At 36.6% G+C, this 25,412-nt stretch overlaps 4 protein-coding genes across 5 annotated transcripts; 3 read left to right on the forward strand and 1 right to left on the reverse strand.

Annotated features, from left to right (window-relative positions):
* The first annotated feature begins 4,148 nt into the window (after positions 1 to 4,148).
* On the forward strand, positions 4,149 to 6,876 carry LOC113761378 (heat shock cognate 70 kDa protein-like). The gene is made up of 2 exons (XM_027304339.1): positions 4,149 to 4,376; positions 4,984 to 6,876. Exons 1-2 carry the CDS (start codon positions 4,352 to 4,354, stop codon positions 6,708 to 6,710), a joined length of 1,752 nt encoding a protein of 583 aa, XP_027160140.1. The 5' UTR covers positions 4,149 to 4,351; the 3' UTR covers positions 6,711 to 6,876.
* Positions 6,877 to 9,703: 2,827 nt separating this feature from the next.
* On the forward strand, positions 9,704 to 12,658 carry LOC113761377 (probable mediator of RNA polymerase II transcription subunit 37c). The gene is made up of 2 exons (XM_027304338.1): positions 9,704 to 10,004; positions 10,729 to 12,658. The coding sequence occupies exons 1-2, from the start codon at positions 9,773 to 9,775 to the stop codon at positions 12,465 to 12,467; spliced, it is 1,971 nt and encodes a 656-aa protein (XP_027160139.1). The 5' UTR covers positions 9,704 to 9,772; the 3' UTR covers positions 12,468 to 12,658.
* A 1,242-nt stretch (positions 12,659 to 13,900) lies between these two features.
* On the reverse strand, positions 13,901 to 17,991 carry LOC113762466. 2 transcript variants are annotated; one of them, XM_027305924.1, is made up of 9 exons: positions 17,791 to 17,991; positions 17,613 to 17,674; positions 17,380 to 17,470; positions 16,494 to 16,580; positions 16,150 to 16,203; positions 15,742 to 15,926; positions 15,321 to 15,403; positions 15,122 to 15,222; positions 13,901 to 14,467 (listed from the first exon to the last, which is right to left on the reverse strand). In XM_027305924.1, exons 1-9 carry the CDS (start codon positions 17,836 to 17,838, stop codon positions 14,255 to 14,257), a joined length of 924 nt encoding a protein of 307 aa, XP_027161725.1. In that variant the 5' UTR covers positions 17,839 to 17,991; the 3' UTR covers positions 13,901 to 14,254. The 2 variants fall into 2 exon arrangements, with proteins under 2 accessions (XP_027161725.1, XP_027161726.1); XM_027305925.1 differs by lacking the exons at positions 17,380 to 17,470; positions 17,613 to 17,674; positions 17,791 to 17,991 and adding an exon at positions 17,207 to 17,319.
* Positions 17,992 to 19,440: 1,449 nt separating this feature from the next.
* Positions 19,441 to 24,643, forward strand: LOC113762109 (geranylgeranyl transferase type-1 subunit beta-like). The gene is made up of 11 exons (XM_027305388.1): positions 19,441 to 19,786; positions 20,383 to 20,458; positions 20,551 to 20,609; positions 20,736 to 20,875; positions 21,767 to 21,822; positions 21,899 to 21,975; positions 22,092 to 22,137; positions 22,819 to 22,943; positions 23,247 to 23,314; positions 23,393 to 23,480; positions 24,386 to 24,643. Exons 1-11 carry the CDS (start codon positions 19,580 to 19,582, stop codon positions 24,545 to 24,547), a joined length of 1,104 nt encoding a protein of 367 aa, XP_027161189.1. The 5' UTR covers positions 19,441 to 19,579; the 3' UTR covers positions 24,548 to 24,643.
* Positions 24,644 to 25,412: the final 769 nt, after the last annotated feature.

Here is a 25,412-nt window from a genome sequence, read left to right on the forward strand (position 1 = left end):
ATCAGTTTAGTAAAGACCATATGTATAGGACATTCTTTTAACAGAAGACTGATCAAATCAATGTTCTGAATTATATTATTATATTATATTGATTTGCATGGAATGACTGAACATTCTAGTGGAAGTAAAGTACTTTTTGTCAATGGTTCAACATTTCTTTCTCGAAGAAAATTATAAAACTAAAGAACATTCGATCCGGCTATCGATACTGTTCTTTTGTTGTTATGCCATTTTCGGTTTTTCCCTCTTCTCATGCAATGTGTATTCTCTTTGCTTTAGTCTCGATCTTTTTGTTATCATTCCTTGAGGGAGGAAAATGTGCATGAGAGACAAAAATCAGAAAAAAAGATTCCACATTTATAACGTATGAGCTTCATGTTAATTTACAGAACTCGACTTTTCTTCTATGTAAACATTTTGCATTCCAAACGTCAACCAAGTTGTATTAGTTCTCTAGAATAATGCAATTTCAGTAAAGAAAATTTAAATTTTTGCAGAAAACTGAATTACAGAATAGAAGAGCCCATCCTCAGTTGCTTGAAAACAAAAACATAGCCTCAAATTTTCAGGAATCAGTTGTATCGCAATCACGTCATGATCCTTCATCCGTCCAATTCAGTAGGATAAAAACGCAGTCCATTATGAGAATCAATTCAACCAAGCTAGCTTGTACATAATGCTTTTCGTGATTCTATGCAGACATGGATAAAAGAAAAGAATCACATTTATTTGTACACATCATCTTCGTAACATCGCATGTTGTCTACAAACTAATAATTATCCTCAAGACAACAACTAGGCAGGCACTCTCGTCGACTCACTACGTATCTAAATTCTAATGGTGGGAGGGGACCAAGAGGCGCCATGAAAACGTCGGAATCCAGACCACGTTGTTGAATGTGTTGATACGAGAAAAAATTCTTCACGGAATTAAAGGCCCTGGTGAGATCTCAGCCAATATATATAAATATATCAGAGAGAAAGAACAAAAAAAGCGACTTGTTACAGATAGAAATGGTGGTGGTTTTTAACTTCTTGCAAGACGCTATGGGATCAAATCCGATGAAGCTCCAAAGCCAGGCACATGCATGTGGTGGTACTAGAGAATTGAGGTTCTGGAAAATATTGGGAATGGTTGGTGGTGGAGCAAGAATCTAATTCCCTATCTAATCAATATCTTGGGCCAGAATATCTCTTTCTTTAGCTCATTTTCATGCAAAAAGCAAACCCCCTCCCCCTTCTTCTTGTGTAGTAGACACAACACAGTTGGAAAGTTAGCCACACCTTGTTGCAGCCTTTTTTCCGCCATTATTTGTTCACTCGCTGTCACCTCCGCCTCCCACACTGCTCCAACTTCACAACTTGATAAATCTCTATCTGCATTTAACACTGCAGTCACGTGTGGTAATTAAGAAATTTGGGAGTGGCAAATCACTTGTTAAGAACAGACAAATCTCCTCATAAAAGGTCGTGCTCACGTGATTAAGGGCTAAGACGCTTCTAAAACAGATTCCAAATTACTTGTTTAATGTGGCTGAATATGCCTTGGAAGTGGCATCAATAATAATGCTTTTAGATAATTCATTGATAATAGGCATTATAACATCTTCACTAAACCAAAAAAAAAATGTTAGGTTCATTTCTTTATAAGGATTATTATCGGGTGATTAATAATGATAATTAGGTGTTTTCGACAAAATAATTACATTTTTTGGCTAGCTTATTAATTGAGCCTGCTAGGCAACGTCAAAGCAGTATTGAGCTCGATAGAAATCAAGATTAGCGACCAAAATGGCTAGTTAGGAGCTTATATACCACCACCACCACTTGCCAGCAGAGGCCCAGCGACATATAGTTAAGTGCTCTCAATTTTTAATATACTGTAACTTGCTATGATTTGTATATATACCAGATAAATGGGTAATTGAAAAATATATTTTTACAAAATTTAAAGAAAACTAGCAATTCGATCGTGAGTCATAAGAACGTAATAAAGTTAACTGGATCTAAATTCTCAACAATTTGAAATTCCAACGATGAAATCAACTTCAATCAGAGCTGTGGTTTCCCGCAACGATGATCAATAGAATGCTAGGAAGTAATGGGGTTCACTCAGGAATTGTTTCATCGCGAAGCATGGTCCGGCTGACTGAGGCTCGGTCCAATTCCAAAGCGATAATGTATAGAATTTGCTACAGATCGTGGGTGTCCCGAAGTCCCAAGGGTCCAGGCCTATTTGGTACAATCCAACATAGAGTGCTTCCATTCTCAATGGGCTATGACTTCCAAATGGACCAATAAGTTGCTAAGGCCCTGTTTGATAACTTAATTCAGCACCTAAACTTAATGGATTCAGATCTTAACATATTCAGATCGTTTAATGACAAAAAATTGAACATTTGAATTAATTAAGTAACACTGAATTTTCTAGGCAAAACTTGTTCCCAAAATTAAGTAATAAGTTATTCACTTATCACTAAATGTGATATACACTCAAATGTATTAGATTTAATATTTAAAAATTCAATAATTAATAGATTCAGATTTAGATTTCAGATTTATCAAACGTACCCTAAGGTGCACATCTTAGAGTTGAAATTTGAGTCTAGATTCCAGTAACTCTAAACCAAGTAGGCTAGAAAGGTACTGTAATTGTAAATCATATCATTAGCTCATCACATATAGTGCTAAGTCTCACGCCATAAACAAAAGAATTGTCAATTATTTGGCACGCTTTATACACTTAACAAAAAATTTGAGCCTGTTTTCATGTTCCATTATTTTTTGGGATAATTTTATAAACCTTCCCTGAGATTTCTGATAATTTCACTGAGCTCCCCCTAAAGTTTGAAAAATTACACATACCTCCCTTGATTTGATAGTTTTAGTAACAAAACCATAAAATAATATTGATTTGATCAAATTTTTAAATGAATACCCAAAAATGCCCTTGTGTAATGAATTTTAATTTACTTCCCTATAGAATTATAAGATTATCTAATGTAATTATAAGAAAAATGTACTAAATTTTTCATGTCCATACCTATTACCTACTATCTGATAAATAACTATAATAATAATTTTATCACTATGATAGGATACTTTTGATGGTATTTTATTATGAATTTAGATTTATAAGATAGAAAATAAAATGTTGAAATACTTGATTTAGAGTTTATGAATTTTTTGAATAGTGAAATTATCATAATTTAATAGTGATTTTGGGCAATTTCTTTTTGATTTATTGTTAATTTTAATACCAAAAAAATAGAAAATAAAGATTAGCAAAAAATATCGGATTACGTATAAAGTTAATTCATCAAAAAAATTATTAATTCGACATTTGGTTATAATAGAAACTAGAGATAATAGTAGTAATTTAACAATTTTATTGGCAAAAAATTAAAATAAAAAGGAATAGGAAGGAAAAGGAATGAAAAAATAATTTTACTACAACAGTATCATCCCGTTTGTGCTTATACTTTTTGTTCCAAAATCTTTCTTTGTTTTAAAAAGAAGAAGAAGAAGAAGAGGCATAGAAAGGAAATGTACAGGGGAATAAGGAAAGGCGAAATAGACGAGTGTCCTGGCACAACAATTTATAAAAACTTGTTTAGTAAGTCAAAGGTTTCAAATTTCAAAAGGCAGTCACCTAACAAGCAAATAATAATAATAAGAAAAATGCCTAGGACGTCTTCGTCTTCCAATTTGGAACAGAAATTTTTACGCAGAATGCCTAGCACAACAATTTATAAGCAAAATGTGAATTTGTTCTTTTAGCACAAAGAAAAATATGAGAAAATTTCAGATATAAGTATAAAATTTGTTCTTTAAAAAAAAAGTATAGAACTGTGAATTTTAAGTACGTTCTTTTATTTCTTAAGCACTCAACCAATCGAAAATCAAAATTCAAAAACCAAAAGAAGGAGGAGTCAACCGAAGGAAAAATCAACAAGTTCTTCCAATTTCTCAAGCAATTGGAGCTAAACAAACAAAACAAAAGGAAGCCACCAAAGTCGTCTTTAAAAATTAATATTCTACCTTGCATGCTTCTAGTATAAGCAATAGAGTAAGAGTAGTATATTTTGTCTCAACCAACTTTCGCTCTCTTCAAAGTTCATTAACTGGACTAGAGATTGATAACATGGCTGAAAAACGAAAACGCGAAGCACCGGCACCGGCACCGGCGGTGGGGATCGACCTAGGAACGACGTACTCATGCGTGGGGGTTTGGCAACACGGTCGCGTTGAAATCATAGCGAATGATCAGGGCAACAGGACGACGCCGTCCTTTGTTGCTTTCACCAATACCGGCCGTTTTATAGGGGATGCCGCTAAGAATCAGGTTGACATGAACCCCACCAATACCGTTTTCGGTACGGCTTTTTCAACGAAGTTCAATTTATCTGATGGTTTCTTTAGTGCTCACTCTTTACCATTATATTATGTTACTAGTTAATTACAGTAATATGTGAGTGATTTTCTAATTGCTCTCTTTCTTTGATCACTCCTTTAGTTGACCCTTTCGCTATTAGAACATATGGCAGTTCCGTAATGCCCAAAACAAAAGAAAAAGCTAACCTTTTTCTCCTTATATTGTTGGAATTTCGATGGGTGTTCTTATTAAGCTGAAGTTTTCAACTTGATTAATGTGGTTGTCAGTTTGGAATATTTGGTTCAATTTGTCGATTTCTCAAAGTTGTTACTATGGATAAATAATGATGTTTGCTTGACCTTCTCCAGCAAGATTTGTGAATTAAATTTAGATTATTCCAGCTAAGCCAAAGGTTTTTGGACATTCTAGGGTAGTCTTGTAGTACCGGAAATGGTGCCCTATCCATACGGGTCTCTCTCTCTCTTTTTTGGGTCGGTGCATCCTCCAATCCAACCTGCTCTTCTTGGCCTAAATTCTGCATCCTTTGAGGCTTGGATGTGTCACTTAACATAATTGATCGAATATTCGATACTATTCTCTTGTTGCAGGTGCTAAGAGGTTAATTGGCAGGAAATACATTGATCCATCAGTGCAAAGTGATATGAAGCATTGGCCTTTTAAGGTCATTCCAGGTCTTGGAAACAAACCTATGATCGTAGTGACCTACAAGGGTGAGGAAAAGCTATTGGCAACTGAGGAGATTTCTGCTATGGTCCTTGCGAAGATGAAAGAGACTGCTGAGGCCTACCTCGGGTCAACCGTCAAGGATGCTGTTGTCACGGTCCCTGCCTATTTTAATGATTCGCAGCGTCAGGCAACCAAGGATGCTGGGGTCATTGCTGGCCTCAATGTGTTGCGTATCATTAATGAACCAACAGCTGCTTCCATTGCTTATGGTCTTGATACCAAGTCTGAAAGCACTGGCGAAAAGAACGTCTTTATTTTTGATCTCGGAGGTGGCACTTTTGATGTCTCTATTCTCACCATTGAAGAGGGCATTTTTGAAGTGAAAGCTACTGCTGGGGATACTCATCTTGGAGGAGAGGACTTCGATAATACAATGGTGAACCACTTCGTCCAAGAGTTTAGGAGAAAGAATAATATGGATATTAGTGGAAATCCTAGAGCTCTCTGGAGATTGAAGACAGCTTGTGAGAGGGCAAAGAGGATCCTTTCCTTCAGTACTAAGACAGAAATCGAGATTGATTCCTTGTTTCAAGGTATTGACTTTTACTCGACTATTAGTCGGGCCAAATTTGAGGAGCTGAACAAGGATTTCTTTACAAAATGCATGGAGCTAGTTCAAAAGTGTTTGAACGATGCCAAGATGGATAAAAGCAGCATCAATGATGTTGTCCTTGTGGGTGGTTCAACCAGGATTCCCAAGGTTCAGCAATTGTTACAAGATTTCTTCCCTGGAAAAGATCTCTGCAAAAGCATTAACCCAGATGAAGCCGTTGCCTATGGTGCAGCTGTCCAAGCAGCAGTCTTGGCTGGCGGGTCACAGGAGAAGTTTCAGGACTTTGTACTGGTAGACATTACCCCGTTATCCCTGAGTATAGGACTTGTTGGAGAAGTTGCGAGTGTTGTTGTCCCTAAGAACACCTCCATTCCTACCAAATTGGGGAAAGTATTCGTGACATCAAAAGACAACCAAACTGTTGTTCGTTTTACGGTCTTCGAGGGTGAGAGTGCAAGTACAAAGGACAACAACTTGCTGGGCTCATTTAATCTCTCAGGAATTCCTCCAGCCCCTAAGGGAGTTGAAATGTTCGACGTTTACTTTGATATTGATGCCAATGGCATATTAAATGTCTCTGCTGTGCATAAAACTACCGGCCAGAAGAATCATATTATTATCACCAATGACAGGGGAAGATTGTCAAAAGAAGAAATTGAGAAAATGGTCCTGGTAGCTGAGAAGTACAAGTTTGAGGAGGAGATGTACAAAAAGAAGGTTGAGGCAAGGAATACCTTGGAGATCTTTGCCTACAGAATGAAAAAAACAATCATGAATGAAAAGATAACTGCTAAGCTGCCTCCAGCTGACAAAAAGAAGATTGAGAATGCAATTGAGCTGGCCATTCAATGGTTAGATAGTCACCAGCTTGTGGAGGTAGATGAATTTGAGGATAAGATGGAAGAGCTCAAGCGCATCTGCAAACCCATTATTCCCAAGAGTTACAAGGGTGCTGGCGTCATAAACGATGATGCTCTTCCTCTAGGCAGATCTGGTTCTAGTCGTGCTGCACCAAAAATTGAGATAGTTGATTGAGCAGAAGCTGCTGAAAGTGAGCAATGGGACTTGGATGCTGCATTTTTATTTTTAAGTAAAGAGAAACCCCTTTGGCTTTTGGCAGATTATGTGATTACTACTTGGGAGAAGATATACATATTATTGGTGAAAATTACCGAATGATATGGTGGAAATGATTCCTCATACATATTATTGACCAATGATAGTGCAAATAACTTATTTCGTACGCGCCTAAGATAGTAAACTTGGATAGTAAATTATTTGAGATAAATTTGTGAAAAAATACCGTAGCACTTCTTTGATATAATATATACGAAATAAAAAAGTAATTAAAAAATATGTTGATGATGGATGTAAATAATGTAAAAATAATGTATAATCCAAACTGGTAACCTAGGCCCTGTTTCCATTTTGTTTTGATAAAATGTCTTGTGTTATTTTGAGATAATTATCATTAAGCTTGAGTGCTACAGTATCAAGTTTCAGTTTATCTAGATATAAATTTAGTACGGAAATCTGGATTTTTTCTTATTAAATGATTTATTTGAGCTTTACTTCACCACCTGAATCCTGAGGCAATGGACAATACAAATGGAATTAATTAACATCAAAGAAACAGGGCAACCTAATCCTGGGAATATCACTGGCCTGTTGGAATTTTGAAGAATTACATACGCCTACAGATGCAGCGGAAAGCGAGGTAAGCGTTATAGCAATCCGTATGCGAGCAATTGGGGTTCATTATCGTGGATGCCACCGGAGAGGATCAGAGCAGCTCTCCGCCTCTGCCCATGCATTTGTGTTGGAGGCTGGTGACTCGCCTCCAATAATTTGATCCACGGAGCTCGACCTCCAAGAATACAATTATAATCATTTTGCTAACGAAAATTACTTACTGCATGTAAAACTAATAGCTAGTTTGGGAGGAAGGAAATGAAAAGAAAAGAAAAGTTTTGAAAGGATTTGGGAGAAAAAATGTGATGGAAAAGAAAAGATTTAGAAAGATTTCATCTCACTCTATGTAAAGGAAAACTTTTCGCCCAAAATTAGTCAGAAAGGGAAGGAAAGTGTGGAAGTCTTAAGTAAATTTTTAAATATGACAAAACTATCCTTAAAAATACAAAAAAAAATTAATCCCTAATGAGTCTCTCCACTATAAAACCCTCACCAAAACACCTTCTTTTACTTTATAGAAAGGGCATATTTGTAAAGTAATTTGTTTAAATATCTTTTTTTTCATTTGTAATCAACTCCCAAACCAAAAAAAAAAACTACTTACTTTCTTTTCTTTTTTAAAACTTTCCGCCCATAATTTAAAATTTTATTGAAGTTTTTGCAAGTTACAAAAGTAATATTTTTCTTTATTGTAAAGTGTTTTGAGTTAATTTATAAATTATTTACATATTTTTTAATTTTTTGTCTAAATCGATGGCTTGACAACTAAAAAGATACAACATGTTAGGCCTAGTCAGCCCAGCAACCCAACGATTTTTCTTTAGAAAAAAAATATTTTTGCCTTGCTTGCCGGGCTGATTCAACCCAGCAAGTATAGTTCTATACCACTTTTCATTCTTGCGATTTTTTTATTTTTCAGCAATAAACAAAGGAGTTACCCCATTATTTGGAACATTTTTTTTTTGGCTTCCAGCATAAATACATAATGGGTGCATTTGGATACCAATTTTTTTTGGTCATACATTATTTTACTTACACAATAAATACGTTTTCCAGCTTTTTTTAAAATTTCTAACTATCTTTTTTATCTAATATATATACATCATTATAAATAGTGTTATAATAATTATTTCAGATAATACTACTTTATTCAAACACACTCATATTTTTTCAATCACCTTTTTTTCTTCGTAATTGCATTTTTATCTCACATATATCATATTACAAAAAACATTATAGGATTATCCTAAAAAAAATTTCTAAATAATCCTCTATCCTATACGTTAGTTCTTAATTCTCTTGGACTAAGCTTTCTTTCATATCTACCTTTACATATATACATCCAATAATATGCTGTTTTGTCGGTTTAATAAAAACTAAAAATGTCAATCCAATACAAGAAAAAGTGCTTACGATTCTGTGCAATGTATAAACAAGACCATATAGCACTTCGATCACATTTATTATCCTCTATAAAATTAAAAGAAATTGTGAAATATACTATATTATTATGAAATAATTATAAGATGTAGATATCCGTTTATATTCTCAAGAAGAAAGATACATATATTCTCTCTAGATTCATCGATACATTGGATGAACCCATTTATGAATGTACTCGAAGTACTAAATTCATGTATTAGTATTTAATAGGGTTCATGTACCTTTAATCTTGAATTAACTATAAATAGGGTGAATCCTACTTCATTTGTAACCTTGAAGAACCTTGATCAGTGAATATAATACTCCCTCCGTCCCACTTTGATAGTCTTTATTTTCCTTTTTCGTCTGTCCCAAATTGTAGTCCACTTTCCCATTAAGAAATGTAGTAATCTTTCAAATTGTCTAAAATACCCTTATTATTAATACATTGTTATTAAATACTAACCCACTACATTGAATACATTGAACTTTTCCAATACTAACCCATTAGCTGTAACTGATATTAATTGGCACTCTTCGTGATTAGCATAAGGGTATTTTAGGAAATTATTAATCTAAATTTATGTTTCCAACCAAATTAATTACACTTTCTTAATCTGTGTGAAAAAAAAACCAAGACTAACAAAACGGGACGGAGGTAGGGGAATAGGTAGGGGAATAAGGTAGAGCAATTTATGAAAACAAGTATATTAAGTCATCGGTTTCAAATTTGAAAGGCAGTCACTTAAGCTTCCCTCGCCACTTCATAGTTATTTCTCAACCAAAGGGAACCATAAACCGGACAGAAAAGGAAAGAAAAACAAAATAAAAAGGCCATCCTTCAAATTTTAAAATTCAACCTTTTTAGTATGCTTCCAGGCTTCTGGTAAAAGTATACATTTCCTCGAGCAACTCTCGCTCTGTCCAAGCAAGGTACTGAATCCTTTTCTTTTTGATCAACTGGACTAGAGTTTGATAGTAATATGGCTGAAAAACGAAAACGCGAAGTCCCTCAGCTGGCACCGGCAGTCGGAATCGATTTAGGGACGACGTACTCATGCGTGGGCGTTTGGCAACACGGTCGCGTTGAAATCATAGCGAATGATCAGGGTAACAGGACGACGCCGTCTTATGTTGCTTTCACCAATACCGGGCGTCTCATAGGAGATGCCGCTAAGAACCAGGTTGACACGAACCCCACCAATACCGTTTTCGGTAAGGTTTTATGGAAACCCTACTATTTGATTTATGTTTGATGGTTTCTTTAGTTCTCATCTCACTTTTTTTCCCCTTTTTGGGTGCATTATGTTGTGTGACTAAGTAGTATGATAGGTGGGTAATTTTCTATTTGCTGTCTTTCTTTGATCACTTTTTAGTTGACCATTTTGGTATTAGTACACGTGATAATATTCCAATGCCCAAAATAGGAGAAAAAGCTAACCTTTTACAGTGGTCATTTATGATGCCAGTTTCTTTTACATATTATTCGATTTTGGACTCGCTTTTACCTGAGCTGAAGTTTAATACCATATCAACTTAATTAATTTGGTTGTCTGTTTGGAATACTTGGTTCAATTTGTTCAATTTCGAAGTTCTTTGTATGAATAAATAATGATGCTTGCTTGACTGTCTTGACTAAGATTTGTGAATTAAATTTAGATTATTCCAGTAGCATTCGCAGAGAGTGAAGTTACTCCCAAGGTTTTCGGTCGTTCTTTCGGTCGTTCTAGAGTTGTATTGCATTATAGGAAAGGAAAAGGTGATCTCTATGCAAAGTGCAAACAACCCTTTTTTTTTTTCTCTTTTTTTAATGGGGTCAGTGCATGCACCAGTCCAAACTCTAACCTGCTTTAATTGTTCTAAATTTTGTATCCTCTGAGGCTTGTCATTTTGCATAATTGATCGAATATTTGATACTAATCTCTTGTTGTAATTGCAGGTGCGAAGAGGTTAATCGGCAGGAAGTACATTGATCCATCTGTACAGAGTGACATGAAGCACTGGCCTTTCAAGGTCATTCCTGGTTCTGGCAACAAACCTATAATTGTAGTGACCTACAAGGGTGAGGAAAAGCAATTCGCAACTGAGGAGATTTCTGCTATGGTCCTCGCTAAGATGAAAGAGACTGCGGAGGCCTACCTCGGGTCAACTGTCAAGGATGCTGTTGTCACGGTCCCTGCCTATTTTAATGATTCACAGCGTCAGGCAACCAAGGATGCTGGGGTCATTGCTGGCCTCAATGTGTTGCGTATCATTAATGAACCAACAGCTGCTTCCATTGCTTATGGTCTTGATACCAAGTCTGAAAGCACTGGCGAAAAGAACGTCTTTATTTTTGATCTCGGAGGTGGCACTTTTGATGTCTCTATTCTCACCATTGAAGAGGGCATTTTTGAAGTGAAAGCTACTGCTGGAGATACTCATCTTGGAGGAGAGGACTTCGATAATACAATGGTGAACCACTTCGTCCAAGAGTTTAGGAGAAAGAATAATATGGATATTAGTGGAAATCCTAGAGCTCTCTGGAGATTGAAGACAGCTTGTGAGAGGGCAAAGAGGATCCTTTCCTTCAGTACTAAGACAGAAATCGAGATTGATTCCTTGTTTCAAGGTATTGACTTTTACTCGACTATTAGTCGGGCCAAATTTGAGGAGCTGAACAAGGATTTCTTTACAAAATGCATGGAGCTAGTTCAAAAGTGTTTGAACGATGCCAAGATGGATAAGAGCAGCATCAATGATGTTGTCCTTGTGGGTGGCTCAACCAGGATTCCCAAGGTTCAGCAATTGTTAGAAGATTTATTCCCTCGAAAAGATCTGTGCAAAAGCATTAACCCAGATGAAGCCGTTGCCTATGGTGCAGCTGTCCAAGCAGCAGTCCTGGCTGGCGGGGGACATGAGAAGCTTCAGGACTTTGTACTGGTGGACATTACCCCGTTATCCCTGAGTATAGAAGTTGTTGGAGAAATTGTGGCGGTTGTTGTCCCTAGGAACACCACTATTCCTACCAAATTGGAGAAAGTATTTGAAACATCAAAAGACAACCAAACTGTTGTTCGTTTTGCAGTTTTCGAGGGTGAGAGTGCAAGTTCAAAGGACAACAACTTGCTGGGCTCATTTAATCTCTCGGGAATTCCTCCAGCCCCTAAGGGAGCTGAAAAGTTCGATGTTTGCTTTGACATTGATGCCAATGGCATATTAAATGTCTCTGCTGTGCATAAAACTACCGGCCAGAAGAATCATATTATTATCACCAATGACAGGGGAAGATTGTCAAAAGAAGAAATTGAGAAAATGGTCCTGGAAGCCGAGAAGTACAAGTTTGAGGATGAGGAGCACAAAAAGAAGGTTCAGGCAAGGAATGCACTGGAGACCTTTGCCTACAGAATGAGAAAAACTATCAAGCTTGAGAACATAACCGCTAAGCTGCCTCTGGCTGACAGAAAGAAGATTGAGAATGCAATTGACCAGGCCATTCAATGGTTGGATAGTCAGCCGCACGCTGAGGCAGTTGAATTTGAGGAGAAGATGGAGGAGCTTGAGCGTATCTGCAAACCTATTCCCAAGATGTACAAGGGTGCTGGTAGACCTGACATGGCTTGTGCTATGGACAATAACACTCCTTCAGCTAGGTCTGGTTCTGGTCGTGCTCCTCCAAAAATTGAGACAATTGATTGAGCAGAACCGGCTGCAGTGACTAATGGGACTCTGATTTAGCATTTTGGTTTTGTCAAAGAGGAAATCTCTTTCAGCTTTTGGTAGCTTACGTGATTACTGATCTAGATAACAATCTACATATTATGAATGGTGCAAAGTACTGAATGATATAACGGTAGCGACTCATATCTAACTTTGCTTTTGGCCTTTTATGATACACCCATGGTGATGCAATCATGCGGTTTTGCTTGCTTGTTATAACAGCTGTTTAGTTCCTGCAAAATCATTTTGACCTCCGCATCAGCAGAACCCTGTTGAGATCGGTAAAACAAGGTACATATGCCCCAAAAACAAACGAGTAAAAGAGAGGAAATTTTGCTCAAGTCGCAGCAATTAGTCGTTTTCTGTCCTTTAAAGTTTGACCCTCTAACGGGAGCATGTCCTCACTAATATTTTCTGCGTGCATGAGATTCTAAAATTGGAAAAAACCTTGGCCCTTTTCCGCATTTTGATACGATAACTTACCTATAGTATTATCTAATATCTATAGCATTTCATTTTGAGCCGACAATTGCCATATAACTGATTTGGTAGTCATCTAGCGTGTTGTGCGAGAATAATAGCCAAGGAGTGGAATGCGTATACTGGACAGCGGGAACAGAGAAGGTTAAGGAATTAGACATGCATGAATCCCGTAACATAATCCTTGGGATTTGATTTAGTCATCAACACAATCAAATTTCGACCGGGAAATGCTAAGGATTGGGGTGGGTGACCCAACACATATCCTGGATAACTGCGTTAAGTTCTACCACATTATTTTCACCTCAATTTCAATGATAACGACTGCTGTTTTTAGATCAGATGGCTGGCATTTAAGGTTCGACCAAAAACAAATTTCAAGAAACCAATGGGAAAGAAAATTAATGGCAAAGAATCTCATTTCTCGTTCTTCGACCTGAATTGGAGCATGCTGTAGTTTACTCTGTGAGCGCATGTGATGGAAAACAGTGAAAACGTTGGGCTGCTTGATACAACTTTCTTTTTCAGCTGAGAATTGCCATATACTGATTCACTTACCCTCGTTAACCTGTATTATTGGTGCGTGTCAAATTTTCACTTCATTTTGATTTACCTTCAATAGTTCTGGATTCTTCTATATTTTAGTTTGAGCTTTACCACCAACGTAACAGAATCATACCAACGCAGCCATATCAACCATATTAACGATATAGCCAAGTTGTAGATTTTCACGGCAACTTCACTAACACCTTGAATATTCAAGTAATCATATACACTTGAATATGCAGGAGAAAGCATTATACAATGGTTCTACTTTTAAGACCCACTCTTAGAGCCGCAAAATAGTTAACCAAGGAAAACATAAAAAGCAAGTTTGATAAAAGGTAAAGAACAGCCCACCATAGCCTTTTAAGACTTAGTAGGATGAGAGGTCAAGGGTTCAAATCTTGTTTTTCACCACCTGTCACTATATGTAAGTGGCAGCCGCTTTAAGTAGCTTAAATCCATACAGGTGCGTCCCTTAGTATAGTCTAGAGTAGGAGTAGGTCTATACGTAGTATAGACAAGTGCCAATTGACAAAAAAATAAATAAATAAAAGGTAAAGGTAAATCTTTGCTTTCTTTGCTTCCATAGTCCACAGTCTTCTATGCTCACACTTAGCATAACTAACTTCTTGTAAGGTATCAACAGCAACAATCCATGCCTCACGAGATTGCCCATCGTATCATGACAACATAGGTTGTGTTCATCTCACTATCCTGCGTGGCCTCAAAAATTCCTTTGCTCATAGCCCACTGAAACTTGAAATGTTCTTAAGGGCTTCCTCTTCCATTTGCGCTAGCTGTCGACAAAATGTTTCAATATGGCGGGCCTCTTCTTTGAAGATGATTCTAAATTCCTTCCACACATATTCACGAGAGCCATCGGCCTGCCCTGGACCTAGAACTTTTCCTAGCACATCAAATCCTTTCCGGTCTACAGAGAGCAGATAAGCATCCTTCACGCAGAAGCAGATATTAGCAGTTGAAACCCATTGGTAAAAACATAAAGATTCTCCTTCAGAACAAATTCAACCAAGACTTATTAATGACATCTGGTAATAATGTTGCTTTCTTACATTATATTTTTAACTACACATATAGGAACAATAAGAACATCTGCCATTCTTAGAGGAAACCAGCAAACATCTTAAAGGCAGTCATATCTATAAGTCACAGTACTCCATGCATCATAGCTTTTTATTCACCAGGAAATAACAAGCTCAAAAATAGGCAAATTGGACATTGCAACTTCGTTGTTAAAGAGAAGGAAAATAAGAAAAGCAAGACAGAGCGAGAAGACATCGGTTAGATAACATTTAAACCACTGCAAGTAATCCTGCTTTGAACTTAGCATTTTACCACTGACTCTGACTAGACCTGCTTTGCACTTCAACTAAATGTTGAACCGAAAATCAACTAAACAAAAACTTTGGAACCAGTAGTAACTTTCTGATGTTAATACTTTGATGTGGAGCAACATTAGAATGCTTGAAGATTTGCAACCAAGTACTAATTCTGAATATGTAAAGGTTAACAGCCATGCCAAATACTAGAACAAATAATGTTGTAACTACATACTTTACCAGCACTTAAAATTCAGTAACTTTTACCTTTGCATTCTTTTTCAAGTGTGTAATACAGAAGAGTATCAAAGCTCTGCGCCTCATTTCACTTTGGTTAATTCCATCAATAAGGCTTGTAGAAAATGGTGCTAAAAACAAAGAAAACAACATATAAAAAACATCACCCAAAAGTAAAATGTACAAACACATCTAAAATTGCAGAAAATGGTGTTGAATTGTTGCTTACATAATGGATCTGGTTTAGATGCTTCAATATCTTCCAAATTAACTTCATAATTGCCTCCATTGCCATCAATATAAGTGCACAAACTGTAAGTGAATAGTTCAATGTAAGTTTGTTTTGCATGCTTTAAGGCCGGATTTCAAAAATTATTTCTAAATCATGCACCTTATGAATGCTATAACCATATTTCTACCTATTGTTAAAAGTTATCCAATTAGATTCTCCTCTGTTCAATAAATGCAAGGAGAAAAACTCGTCTCTCCCAGAACACTCAGATCATGAGAGGCCTTAAACGAATTAGATATTGGTGTCTAGCCAGTGATTATACTATTGCATCCACATGCATACCTGATACTCACCATTGAAAAAATTGAGAACAAAATCATAAATTTATAATTAGAAGGCAAGGGTAGAAGTTTGTTACTTCAGATTGAACTTATATACAACATGTTGCTCATTTCCTTCCAGCAACTCCTTAAGGTTATCACTTCGCGATGTAGAACCAAGGCGAGATGAACTTAATATGCCAGAAACTGAATAGCTTGACTCCTTAATAATTTTTTGCTCTACTGATATGATTTCTCTGAGGCTCTCTGCAGCCAACTTAATCTGTTGAGAGGACAAGAATAAGCCATCACACAATATCCTAGTCTTCCATTCCATTAAGTAACTAGCCAATCCATTGTAGTAACAGAATTTTCTGAAAATTAATAATTAAGTGGCCAATATCAAGCTAGCATAAGTTTTGACTGTAATTACTAGAAGGGTGATAAAATTCAATTGATTAAATTACAATATGCACGCTCAGGTATGAAGAAGTATGCACTCGCACCTTTTCATCTCTGAGAGGAACAATATCACCAGTCAATGCGACCCGAGCTGGTAACTGCATTTGTATAATTCTTAGACTAAGAAAACTCTGCTAAACAGTTGAAGATTACAATGTTATGCAACTACTACTACACACATACAAAAAATTTAGCTTCAATTTGCATGAAGCCCTTATTGGTTAAGTAATCCATTGCATCTGCTTACAATTCTTAGGGAGGGATTCAGGACAAGTCAAGGCAAGAAAGAATGGTTCCTGATATGAGCCAAGTAGATGGAGCGGGGCAAGTTATCTGCATGAACACAAAACAACTAACTAAAGAATGAACAATCATGAGCACCACCAACCTTCTTTATCGATTTCAGCAAGCTTGCAAGTGGACCTGGAAAAGGAGTGGCGACAGCAAAAGAACTGCGCTCATCAATGATCGCGTTCTACAAAACAAGAATCTAGATACACTGAGACAAGTAGACATCAACTTCAGATGTAATTGCAAACAAGGTTCTGTAGTGCATAAAACAATTCATATGTTGCCCGCAACTAGCAGATCAGAACCAAAGAATGCAGTAAAATTTGTAGGAAGCACAGCACTTTAAAAATGCACAAATAGCAACCAATAATGCAGAATTGAACATATTTTAGTGCAAATTTCAGTAGTTACTAGAGAGAATGTTATAATGGGAAGTCAGAAGACAAAAAGTACATCAAAGTTTGAACATGCAGCAAGCAGTGTCAATGTCTGTGTTTAAATGGCAATATCAACATATCGCATTGGAAGCACCACATTTCTCAGCAACAAGAATCTCAACAGTGGAGTTATGTCATTCAGAGCTAAGCTTTATGACATAAAGTCAATCCAGATCCTTGCAAGGAATGGTATTCACAAATCACCGTCATGCAATCATTTCTTATCGGCTCAAGGCTTATTTAAGTTCCAATCCATGTCATGTGAAAACCGTAAAACTTCTTTCTTACAAATCTTATTAGAAATGACAAGAAAAACAAGACAAACAAAGACCACGTGAGTGAAATAACTAGAATTAGCACTTAGAGCTTGTACTTTGGCAATGACACTAAATGCTAACGCTAACAGCCATAGAAGAAAATCTGGTGAGCAGTTAAAGAGCATGGATCAGGATACATAAGTAGGCTGACGAAAACAGGAACCTGAAACTAGATAGTAATGCTAACGTGAACATGGGAAACGAGATAGCAGAAGCAGCAAGGTCGTACCACATTATGCAAGTCCTTTTCTGGAACCCAAATGTAAGGCTTCCCTTTCTTGACAAAATACTTGACTTTTGAGGTGTATATTTCCCCTTTGCTGAGATAAAATGAGAAAAAAAAGCCCACAATAATAAAACCAAAGAGCAACAGCTTTTTTAGCTGAAGAATCCAAATTTTTAATTATACAAGAACAGATAACTCGTTATTATTCAATGCTGTATCGTATTGATTTTCGATACCTCCCTTTAGCGTCAGCTTTTACTGTGTTGAGGTTACCTTGCCAATTTGCTGCCAATATATTCTGTAAGCGAAAGAAGAAAAAGATAGAAAAGGAGTCAGCTTCAATCGATCCAGCTGCGTTATTTGAACTTAATAACAAAGGACGTTGCTTGTAAGTTTATTTCTGTATCTTAGGACCTTGCATTTTTCGGCAAGTGTTAAGACCGATGCTTTGCTTCCTTTCATAGTTGTGCGGTAATGCACAGCAGGTGCTCGTCGAAATTACTGGCTTAATTTTGAAAACGACAAGCCAGAAAACCTGGTACGGAACCTTCACTTGGTTGCCCACTAACCGCTGGGCCTGCTTCGTCTTCGTCGTTTGGGTTTTGGATTTTGAAATTCTACGGCTCTACTCTATAGTCTATACACCCTGCCGCCTGGACTTACTAAAGCTTGGGTCCAGACTCCAGAGTCCTTCAAAAAAAAAAAAAACTTGGGTCCGCACAAGGTAATAAGGTTAATTCCAATAAACCCCCTCAAAAAATACTCTTTTTTCATCTTGCCCCCTTGAGTGTTGAATTGCGCCAATTCACCCCTATAACATTATAATATTCCCAATTAGATACAATCGCCTGAAATAACCCAATTTGTAGTTGGTTGGATCATGCATACTTCACCTAATTATGTGAATAGACCGATGTCCCCACAAAGATTAGTAATTGACATGATTAGAAAAATATGTAAATGAAGTGAATAATTTGCTTTTTTTAAGTGGGAGAATAACCTAGTAATAAATGAAGTGACCGGATTATTTACTTGATAACCTAAAACGTAGCATCAGTTGTCCTCTTATCATTTCAAGCATTGTGATAATGGTTATGTCAATTATTGATTTTGGCGGTGATAGTTTGATCAATTCGCAGAATCAAGTGAAGTGCAAATTGATAATAATCGGGCACAAATTGAGCTGTTTGGTTCAATTACACCTAATTGGGAATATTGTACTATTATAGGAGATGGATTGGTACGACTCAACATTTCAAGTAGGCAAGCTAAGAAAAGACTTGAGTGTTTGCATAAAGTATTATTTGGAATAATTACTCTAACACTTTTTATCATGTGATGCGTATGAGATAAAAAGATAAGTTGAAAAATGTGTTTACGATGCAAGTAAACTATTATTTGACAAAATTGAACCCAATATTACTTTTTGAGAGAGTTTATTGATATTAACCTAGTACTTACGTGCGTTAATTTCTCTTTCTAAGCAACAAGAAATTGTAAATGTCACAACTTTCTTTGTCGTTGCCAATTCTATTTGGATTGCAATTTTTTGAAGTTTTTATAGAAAATATACTGTAACGATTTGATATACATAAAGTAAAAAGATGATTAAAAAATATATTTACGAAAAATGTAAAATTTTTTTGTTAGAAAATGGCTTTCCAAACAAGGTGTTCGAAATGTAAACAAAGAGAAACTAAATGCGGCTACGTTGTGGATTTTAAGTTAGTCGGAGGAGATATGAAACAAAACACATTTGAAAGGGAGCGAACAGAATATGTTAATTTGTTGGCAAAGCAAGGCATATCAAGTGCCGTAAAGATGATCCCATGTTATCAGAGTTAGGAACTAGGATCCCATGTTCGAGTCCATGTTCCTCCTTTAGGAAAAGGATAAATCCAAAGTGGAACTAACGTTCATTACAAATTCTTCCTAGTCGTTAAATTGAAGTAGATAACGGAGCCCACCTACGACTATAGTAGGATTAGAAAACATCTACGGCGTTTCCCATTTTCCCATAAAAGTGAACGATTCTTGAAGAAGTCGTGTGCAGTAGCCACATGACAGCAAAATACAAAAGGCCAGAGCCTGCCTAAAACTCGTGTCGAGAGCCTTCTTGACTCTCTTTGAGCTTATACAATAAACTGGATCCAACCCCTTTCAGTAAAGTATCAATAGGGCAGAGCACCATCACCAGATTATAATGTCTTCAACAATGGGTGCAGAGGAGGACGATTTCTTGTGGGATTCGGATTCAGAGCCACAATTCTTCGACAAGGATAGGCACTTGCGATTCCTGGAGATGATGTATGATCTCCTGCCGTCGGATTACCAGACTCAGGAAATCAACCGCCTTACTCTTGCCTACTTCACCATCATAGGCTTCGACATTCTTGGCTCCCTCGATCGAGTACTTCTTTTACTCGCTCAATAATACAGAATATTTGAGTCCCTTTACAGAATCTAAGAATTCAATTACTAAATTCATTAGGCTGCCACAGTAGTATGTCAATTGAAATTTCTAATCTTTTCGTTACGGATTAATCGAGTTATGTTTTCACAATAATTTTAGCAAAAATCTGCACACTAAACTTGATTTTCGCATTAAATATCTTAAACGTACGGAATCAAGAACTGATTTTGAAACTTAACTGGACGTCAACCTTTGTAGCTTTAGCAACGGAAATTGGGACACGCTGAATCTTCATTGTACTCGATGGTTGCTGAAATTGGGTTTAATTTGCTCGGATTAAACAACTTGAGCTGAGAGAATATATTATTATAAAGCAATTGCCCAGCGAAAGCCTAGAAGAGGACAGTCTAATTAATGGAAGAAAGACCTTAAGCCTGTGGAAGCCCAGGAAATGCTTAAGAAGGGATATAAGGGAAAGGTTTCGACTTTCTAATGTGTTGGAGAATTTAAGCTGGGTATTGGTAGTTAATTCTTTTGGATGATATTGTGATTGTGTTCAGGTTTGACGGTTGTCTTATAATTTTGTCTGATAGATTGACAAAGACGCTGTAATAAAATGGGTTTTGTCTTTGCAAGCTCATCCAAAGAACAAGGATGATTTGAACAACGGTATGAGCTCTTTCGCAAGAGTCTTTTTAAATCTAATAGGTTTCTATATTTTGTAGGTGGCAGATTTGACGTGGGATTTTGTGTTTCTACAGGACAATTTTATGGATTCCACGGCTCAAGAAGTTCTCAGTTTCAATCAAATGTTGAAGGGGTATGAGAACTGGTTACAAGTCAAGTTAGGATTTAGACTTGGCTGGAAGAACCATATATTTCTCTTCTTCTCTTGGATATTGCAGTATTAGAATGTATTTTCTAACACAATAGTGTCTGCTTGCAGGCATTAGTCCCCAATGGTAGTCATTTGGCATGCACGTACTGCGCTCTGGCCATATTAAAGACTGTTGGCTATGACTTGTCACTTATTGATTTTACGTCAATTTTAAAATCAATGAAAAACCTTCAGCAGTTAGATGGGAGGTAAATTCTCTGTTCAAATTCATTCTTAAGACTCTAAATTTTGGGGTACATCATTTGTGGGACCATGTAAGGTAATGTGTTTCATGGCCTTGTAGTTTCTGGGGAACATGGATTCCCCTCCATCCTCGGATACTTGTCAAATTGCCATATTGATTTATTACCTGATTCATATTGTGATTTTGAGCAAAAAATGTAGGTATGATTTACTTGTAGACCATGACTTTATCATCTTTGTTAGCGTATCATATATCAAACCCCAGAGAGTATAGGAAAAAAAAAGTAAAGAATTAGCAAGGCAAACAACAAAATTTGACTCAAATATCTCAAGAAGTATTTGCAACCTTTGTCCAACCTACCTTTTGTTCCATTCTAGATCACAGCTGGAAAATTTCTTTCACATGTTGAGAAATTACCTGCACCACTTCATTCACTGAAGAACAATTAAAAAAAAGGCTACAAAATGCTTAGCTTTGCTTATCTCTTAAATGCTGCTATGTGTTAGGATCCATCTTCTATATCCTCAATTGTTTATTTGTTTACTTATTTATTGAAGACAGTTTCTCATTCTTGAGCTAATTTCTGTTCTCTGAAATTACTCTTGGCAGGAATAGTGTCAAACTGGAAGAAAATATTTTTGGTTGCATCATGCATACTCTAACATTTGTAGTTGCCACATCACTGTTATAAATTCCTCCCTCAATCATTTCTTGAAGATTTTGTGATTTGTCATTGTAGCATCGATTAATAAAATGACCTAAAGGAGTCTGATCTTTCTAGCTTTGACGTTGTTCTTAATTCTAGTCGCTATATTTTTCACTTCTTTTTGATCTATCAGTTGATTCTTGACTAATATTACAAACTGATAGATGAAAGCTGTTGTCTATTTTCCAGTTTTATGCCCATTCATTGTGGTGCAGAGACAGATCTCCGTTTTGTATTTTGTGCAGGTGAGGAAGATGCTTTTAAGTCCTTCTTATTGAAATTCTTATACTGATAGATAATATTAACAGTTTAATGTATCAGTGGCCATCTGCTTTTTGTTGGGCAATTGGAGTGGTCTGGACAGGGAGAAAGCAAAGGATTACATAATAAAGTGTCAGGTATGTAAAGCTTGTATGCCATGTTTAGTTTGTTTAATTATTCAAGTTGCAAACATATGTTCCTATTGTGTATCTGAGATACTTTTAAGATGTGCTTACAAGTGTTGTCCTTGCAGTCATATGATGGTGGTTTTGGGTTGATTCCTGGTTCGGAATCACATGGTGAGTGGACACAATTGTGTATGATCTTGGCATCTGCTTGATCTTCAGCGCATTGAAGTTTTTTTCTCGTCTTTTTTCCTGCAAATAAACAAACTTCTCTTTGTTTCTTTGGTAGTCTTCAATGGTTTTTGATCAACTTATCTTTTTCAGTTTCTTTTGCTAGGTGTCATTGTACTCGATTGTTTTTTTCTTTCTAAACCCATAATATTAGTGGTGTTGGATGCAGCTTTATTCTGCTTCCCTTTCACATACAATTTGAAAATCAAACAGCTGTATCTTTTTAGCAGCAGGTTATTTGTTGAACAGCATTGGTCTTTTTCTGCTAGGTTATTCTTTTTTGTCCATTTTTATTCTGCCAGGTTATTCTTGTTTTGTTAGTTTATTTTTGTTTTTAACAGCGTTGTTTTTTTTTGTATAGAACGTCACTGTTTATCAGCAGGTTGTTTGGTACGGGGTAGTGGTTGCTCAACTTTTTTCCTTGGGGGGATCATTTTTATTATTTTTGCAAGGCCGTTCCTATATGAATTTACTCCTCGAATGATTAGTGACTTCTGGATCTGGGAGATACTTCCTGTTTCCTAATTCAGTTTTGTTCTCCTTTTGAGAATGCTGAAAAATTGAGAGAAACATAGTAGTAGGATACTGTGAAATACTCATGGGTTTCTTTACTTAGTATCACAGGGGGTGCCACCTACTGTGCTGTTGCATCTCTCCGCTTGATGGGCTACATAGCAGATGATCCATTGTCTAAAGTTATGTCCCCTTGCATTATAGATGTGCCAATGCTGGTTGACTGGTGCTTGCAGGTTGGTTTTCTTCATCTATAAACAAATATGGTTAGTCCCAGAGTCTAAAAGCTTTTGAATGATGCGTTGCACATTCCCTTGATTCAGCACAGGAAAGAACTTTATTTCATTGTACAAGAGTGTGAGGAGGAATTTTTCCATAACATTGTACAAACCTGTCCATAATTTATGACTTCAACTAGCCTTTCACTATGGATATAGATGAGAATACTTCTAAAACAACCAGCAGTTTATACTTAATATGCCCACAGGGTCCCCTTTTGTTCTTAGATGATTAGCATATTGCTTCTTTGCCTGTTTCAGAGGCAGGCAGAAGACGGTGGATTTCAAGGCAGACCAAACAAGCTTACTGATACATGTTATGCATTTTGGTAAGTTCAAAACTTCCATTTTAACTTCCTGAGCTTGGTTGCATTTCTGATGGCATGATTGGTACTGCACTTCTACAGGGTAGGAGGAGTTCTCAAAATCTTAGGAGCTGAGAAGTTTATTGATGAAGGGGGTTTACGAGGATTTTTACTGACTTGTCAGTCCCAGGTGCTGGCTTCTTCTACATACAATGTGTTTGTTATTATTAAGATGTGTTTGTCAGTCCTAGGATTTTACTGACTTGTTAGTATTAAGATGTGTTTGTTATTTAGTTCGTAAAATCTTGTAAATTATGAATATATCAGGAATCATTAAGGTCTCACTCCGTACAGCACGTACAAAAGAACTCAATTAATAAACATGCAATTGCATGGGCAAGAACTAAATTGATAATTACGAGATTAATATTGGAAAACCCCCCCCCCCAAAAAAAACCCATGAAGCAAACAATCCAAAAACTTCATGATTTCCTGTTTACTTTGTGCCATTCAATTCTAATTCTCCTCACCTAAGTGTTAGGAAAGTGTCTGCCAATGCTAATGTCCCTTGTAACAGTATAGTTGTAGCCAGGGCGTTCCTCATTTCCTTATTCAAAATATTATGGGTTGCAAGAAGGAGCGGTAAGTTATCTGGCAGTGGATTATGGGAGGAAGTTGGGGGAAATCATTCATAGCATGTGGGCGTTATTGGCAAATAGAAACTATGTTCCATGAATAGGTCTCTCAGGCTTTACCGATGTAGAAGATTACAACCTTTTGTGTGTCCCTATTCTCTCAGAGACACAGAAAGCGTTTTTTTTTTTTTTTTCCAACTAGATTTTCTTGTTTTCCCACCCCTAACAAGTAAATTGCTGGATTTATGGATGACGTTTGGTTGTCTTCAAGATTTCTGAAGATGGTAGTGTTTTAAATGATATCTCATTGCTTTACCATGGTTTCTTAAATTGAAAAATGATTAAGCTTGTTCCTTCTCCTATATGAGACGGCTTCGTCTGCTTTTTACTTGTAATGAGTATGTAAGAAATGTAAATTTTGAGTTGCAAAATCTCATCATTCCTTTTTTTTTTTTTCCAGTATGGTGGTTTTAGTAAATCCTCCGGACAGTTCCCAGATCTTTACCACTCTTTCTACGGATTTTGTGCATTTAGTCTATTAGATGAACCTGGCCTAAACCCTGTCTCCGTTGAGGTAGGAGTAACAGAGATTGCTGCTGTCGGACTCTATCTCCAACTGTAATATTTAAGCTTGTGCTATTGGAACTTGGAAGTGCCATTGGGTTCTGGCTTAGTATCCCAATAATTGAGGAAGGATTTGGCCGGAGTGATTGTTAAGGTTTCATGCGGATGGTATCTGTCATGACAGCGCTGCCACCTTACTCTTAATTTTTTTTTTCATTAGTATTGATGGGATAGTATTGATGTACAATTTACTTTCTTGATCGTGATGTAAAACGAGATGGCAATCAGTTGCTACACCAATTATTGGGTACATTTGCGCCGCATTTGTGATTTTTCCCAAATTTTATTTTTGCTTGCTTGAGCTAAATATTCAAGAAGGTTTTAAGGTTATGACCGGTGTCACTTGAAGAATTATTATAAGCAACTAGCAGATTTTGCGTATGATGTAGGCATGTACTGCTGCTAGATGTTGCGTGGCATAGCACCAGCAAGGAGAAAGTGCATCCCACTTCTAATGAGTTGCCACGGATTACATGGTGTTGATTTTTGTTAGGTGGGCAGAAATGTACTATTTGTAAACTGTAGAAGCATTTAGATGGTGGAGTAAATTAGAAGTCATTTTTCAGTCATTAAGATGATGATTTCAAGTTGAGTAATCTAAACGCTGCTGGGTATATTATCAAACTGGTTTGAAGCTAAAGATAAAATTGGTTACTTATTTGGAAAGATGAAGCGTGAATGTGAATCAAAATGATACTTATAACCATCTTTCCTGTAAGACCAATTATTAGCCGTTGAATCCCAAAAAGAAAGAAAGAAAGAAAGAAAATTGGCCCCTACTCCCTATTCTATTCCTTGTGGTACAGCTTTTGCGATATTCGGTCAAGTTGTGATCATATCATATGCATTGGGTAAAAAAAGCG

This window comes from Coffea eugenioides, chromosome 2, assembly GCF_003713205.1.
Source record: "Coffea eugenioides isolate CCC68of chromosome 2, Ceug_1.0, whole genome shotgun sequence".
Lineage (NCBI taxonomy): Eukaryota > Viridiplantae > Streptophyta > Magnoliopsida > Gentianales > Rubiaceae > Coffea > Coffea eugenioides.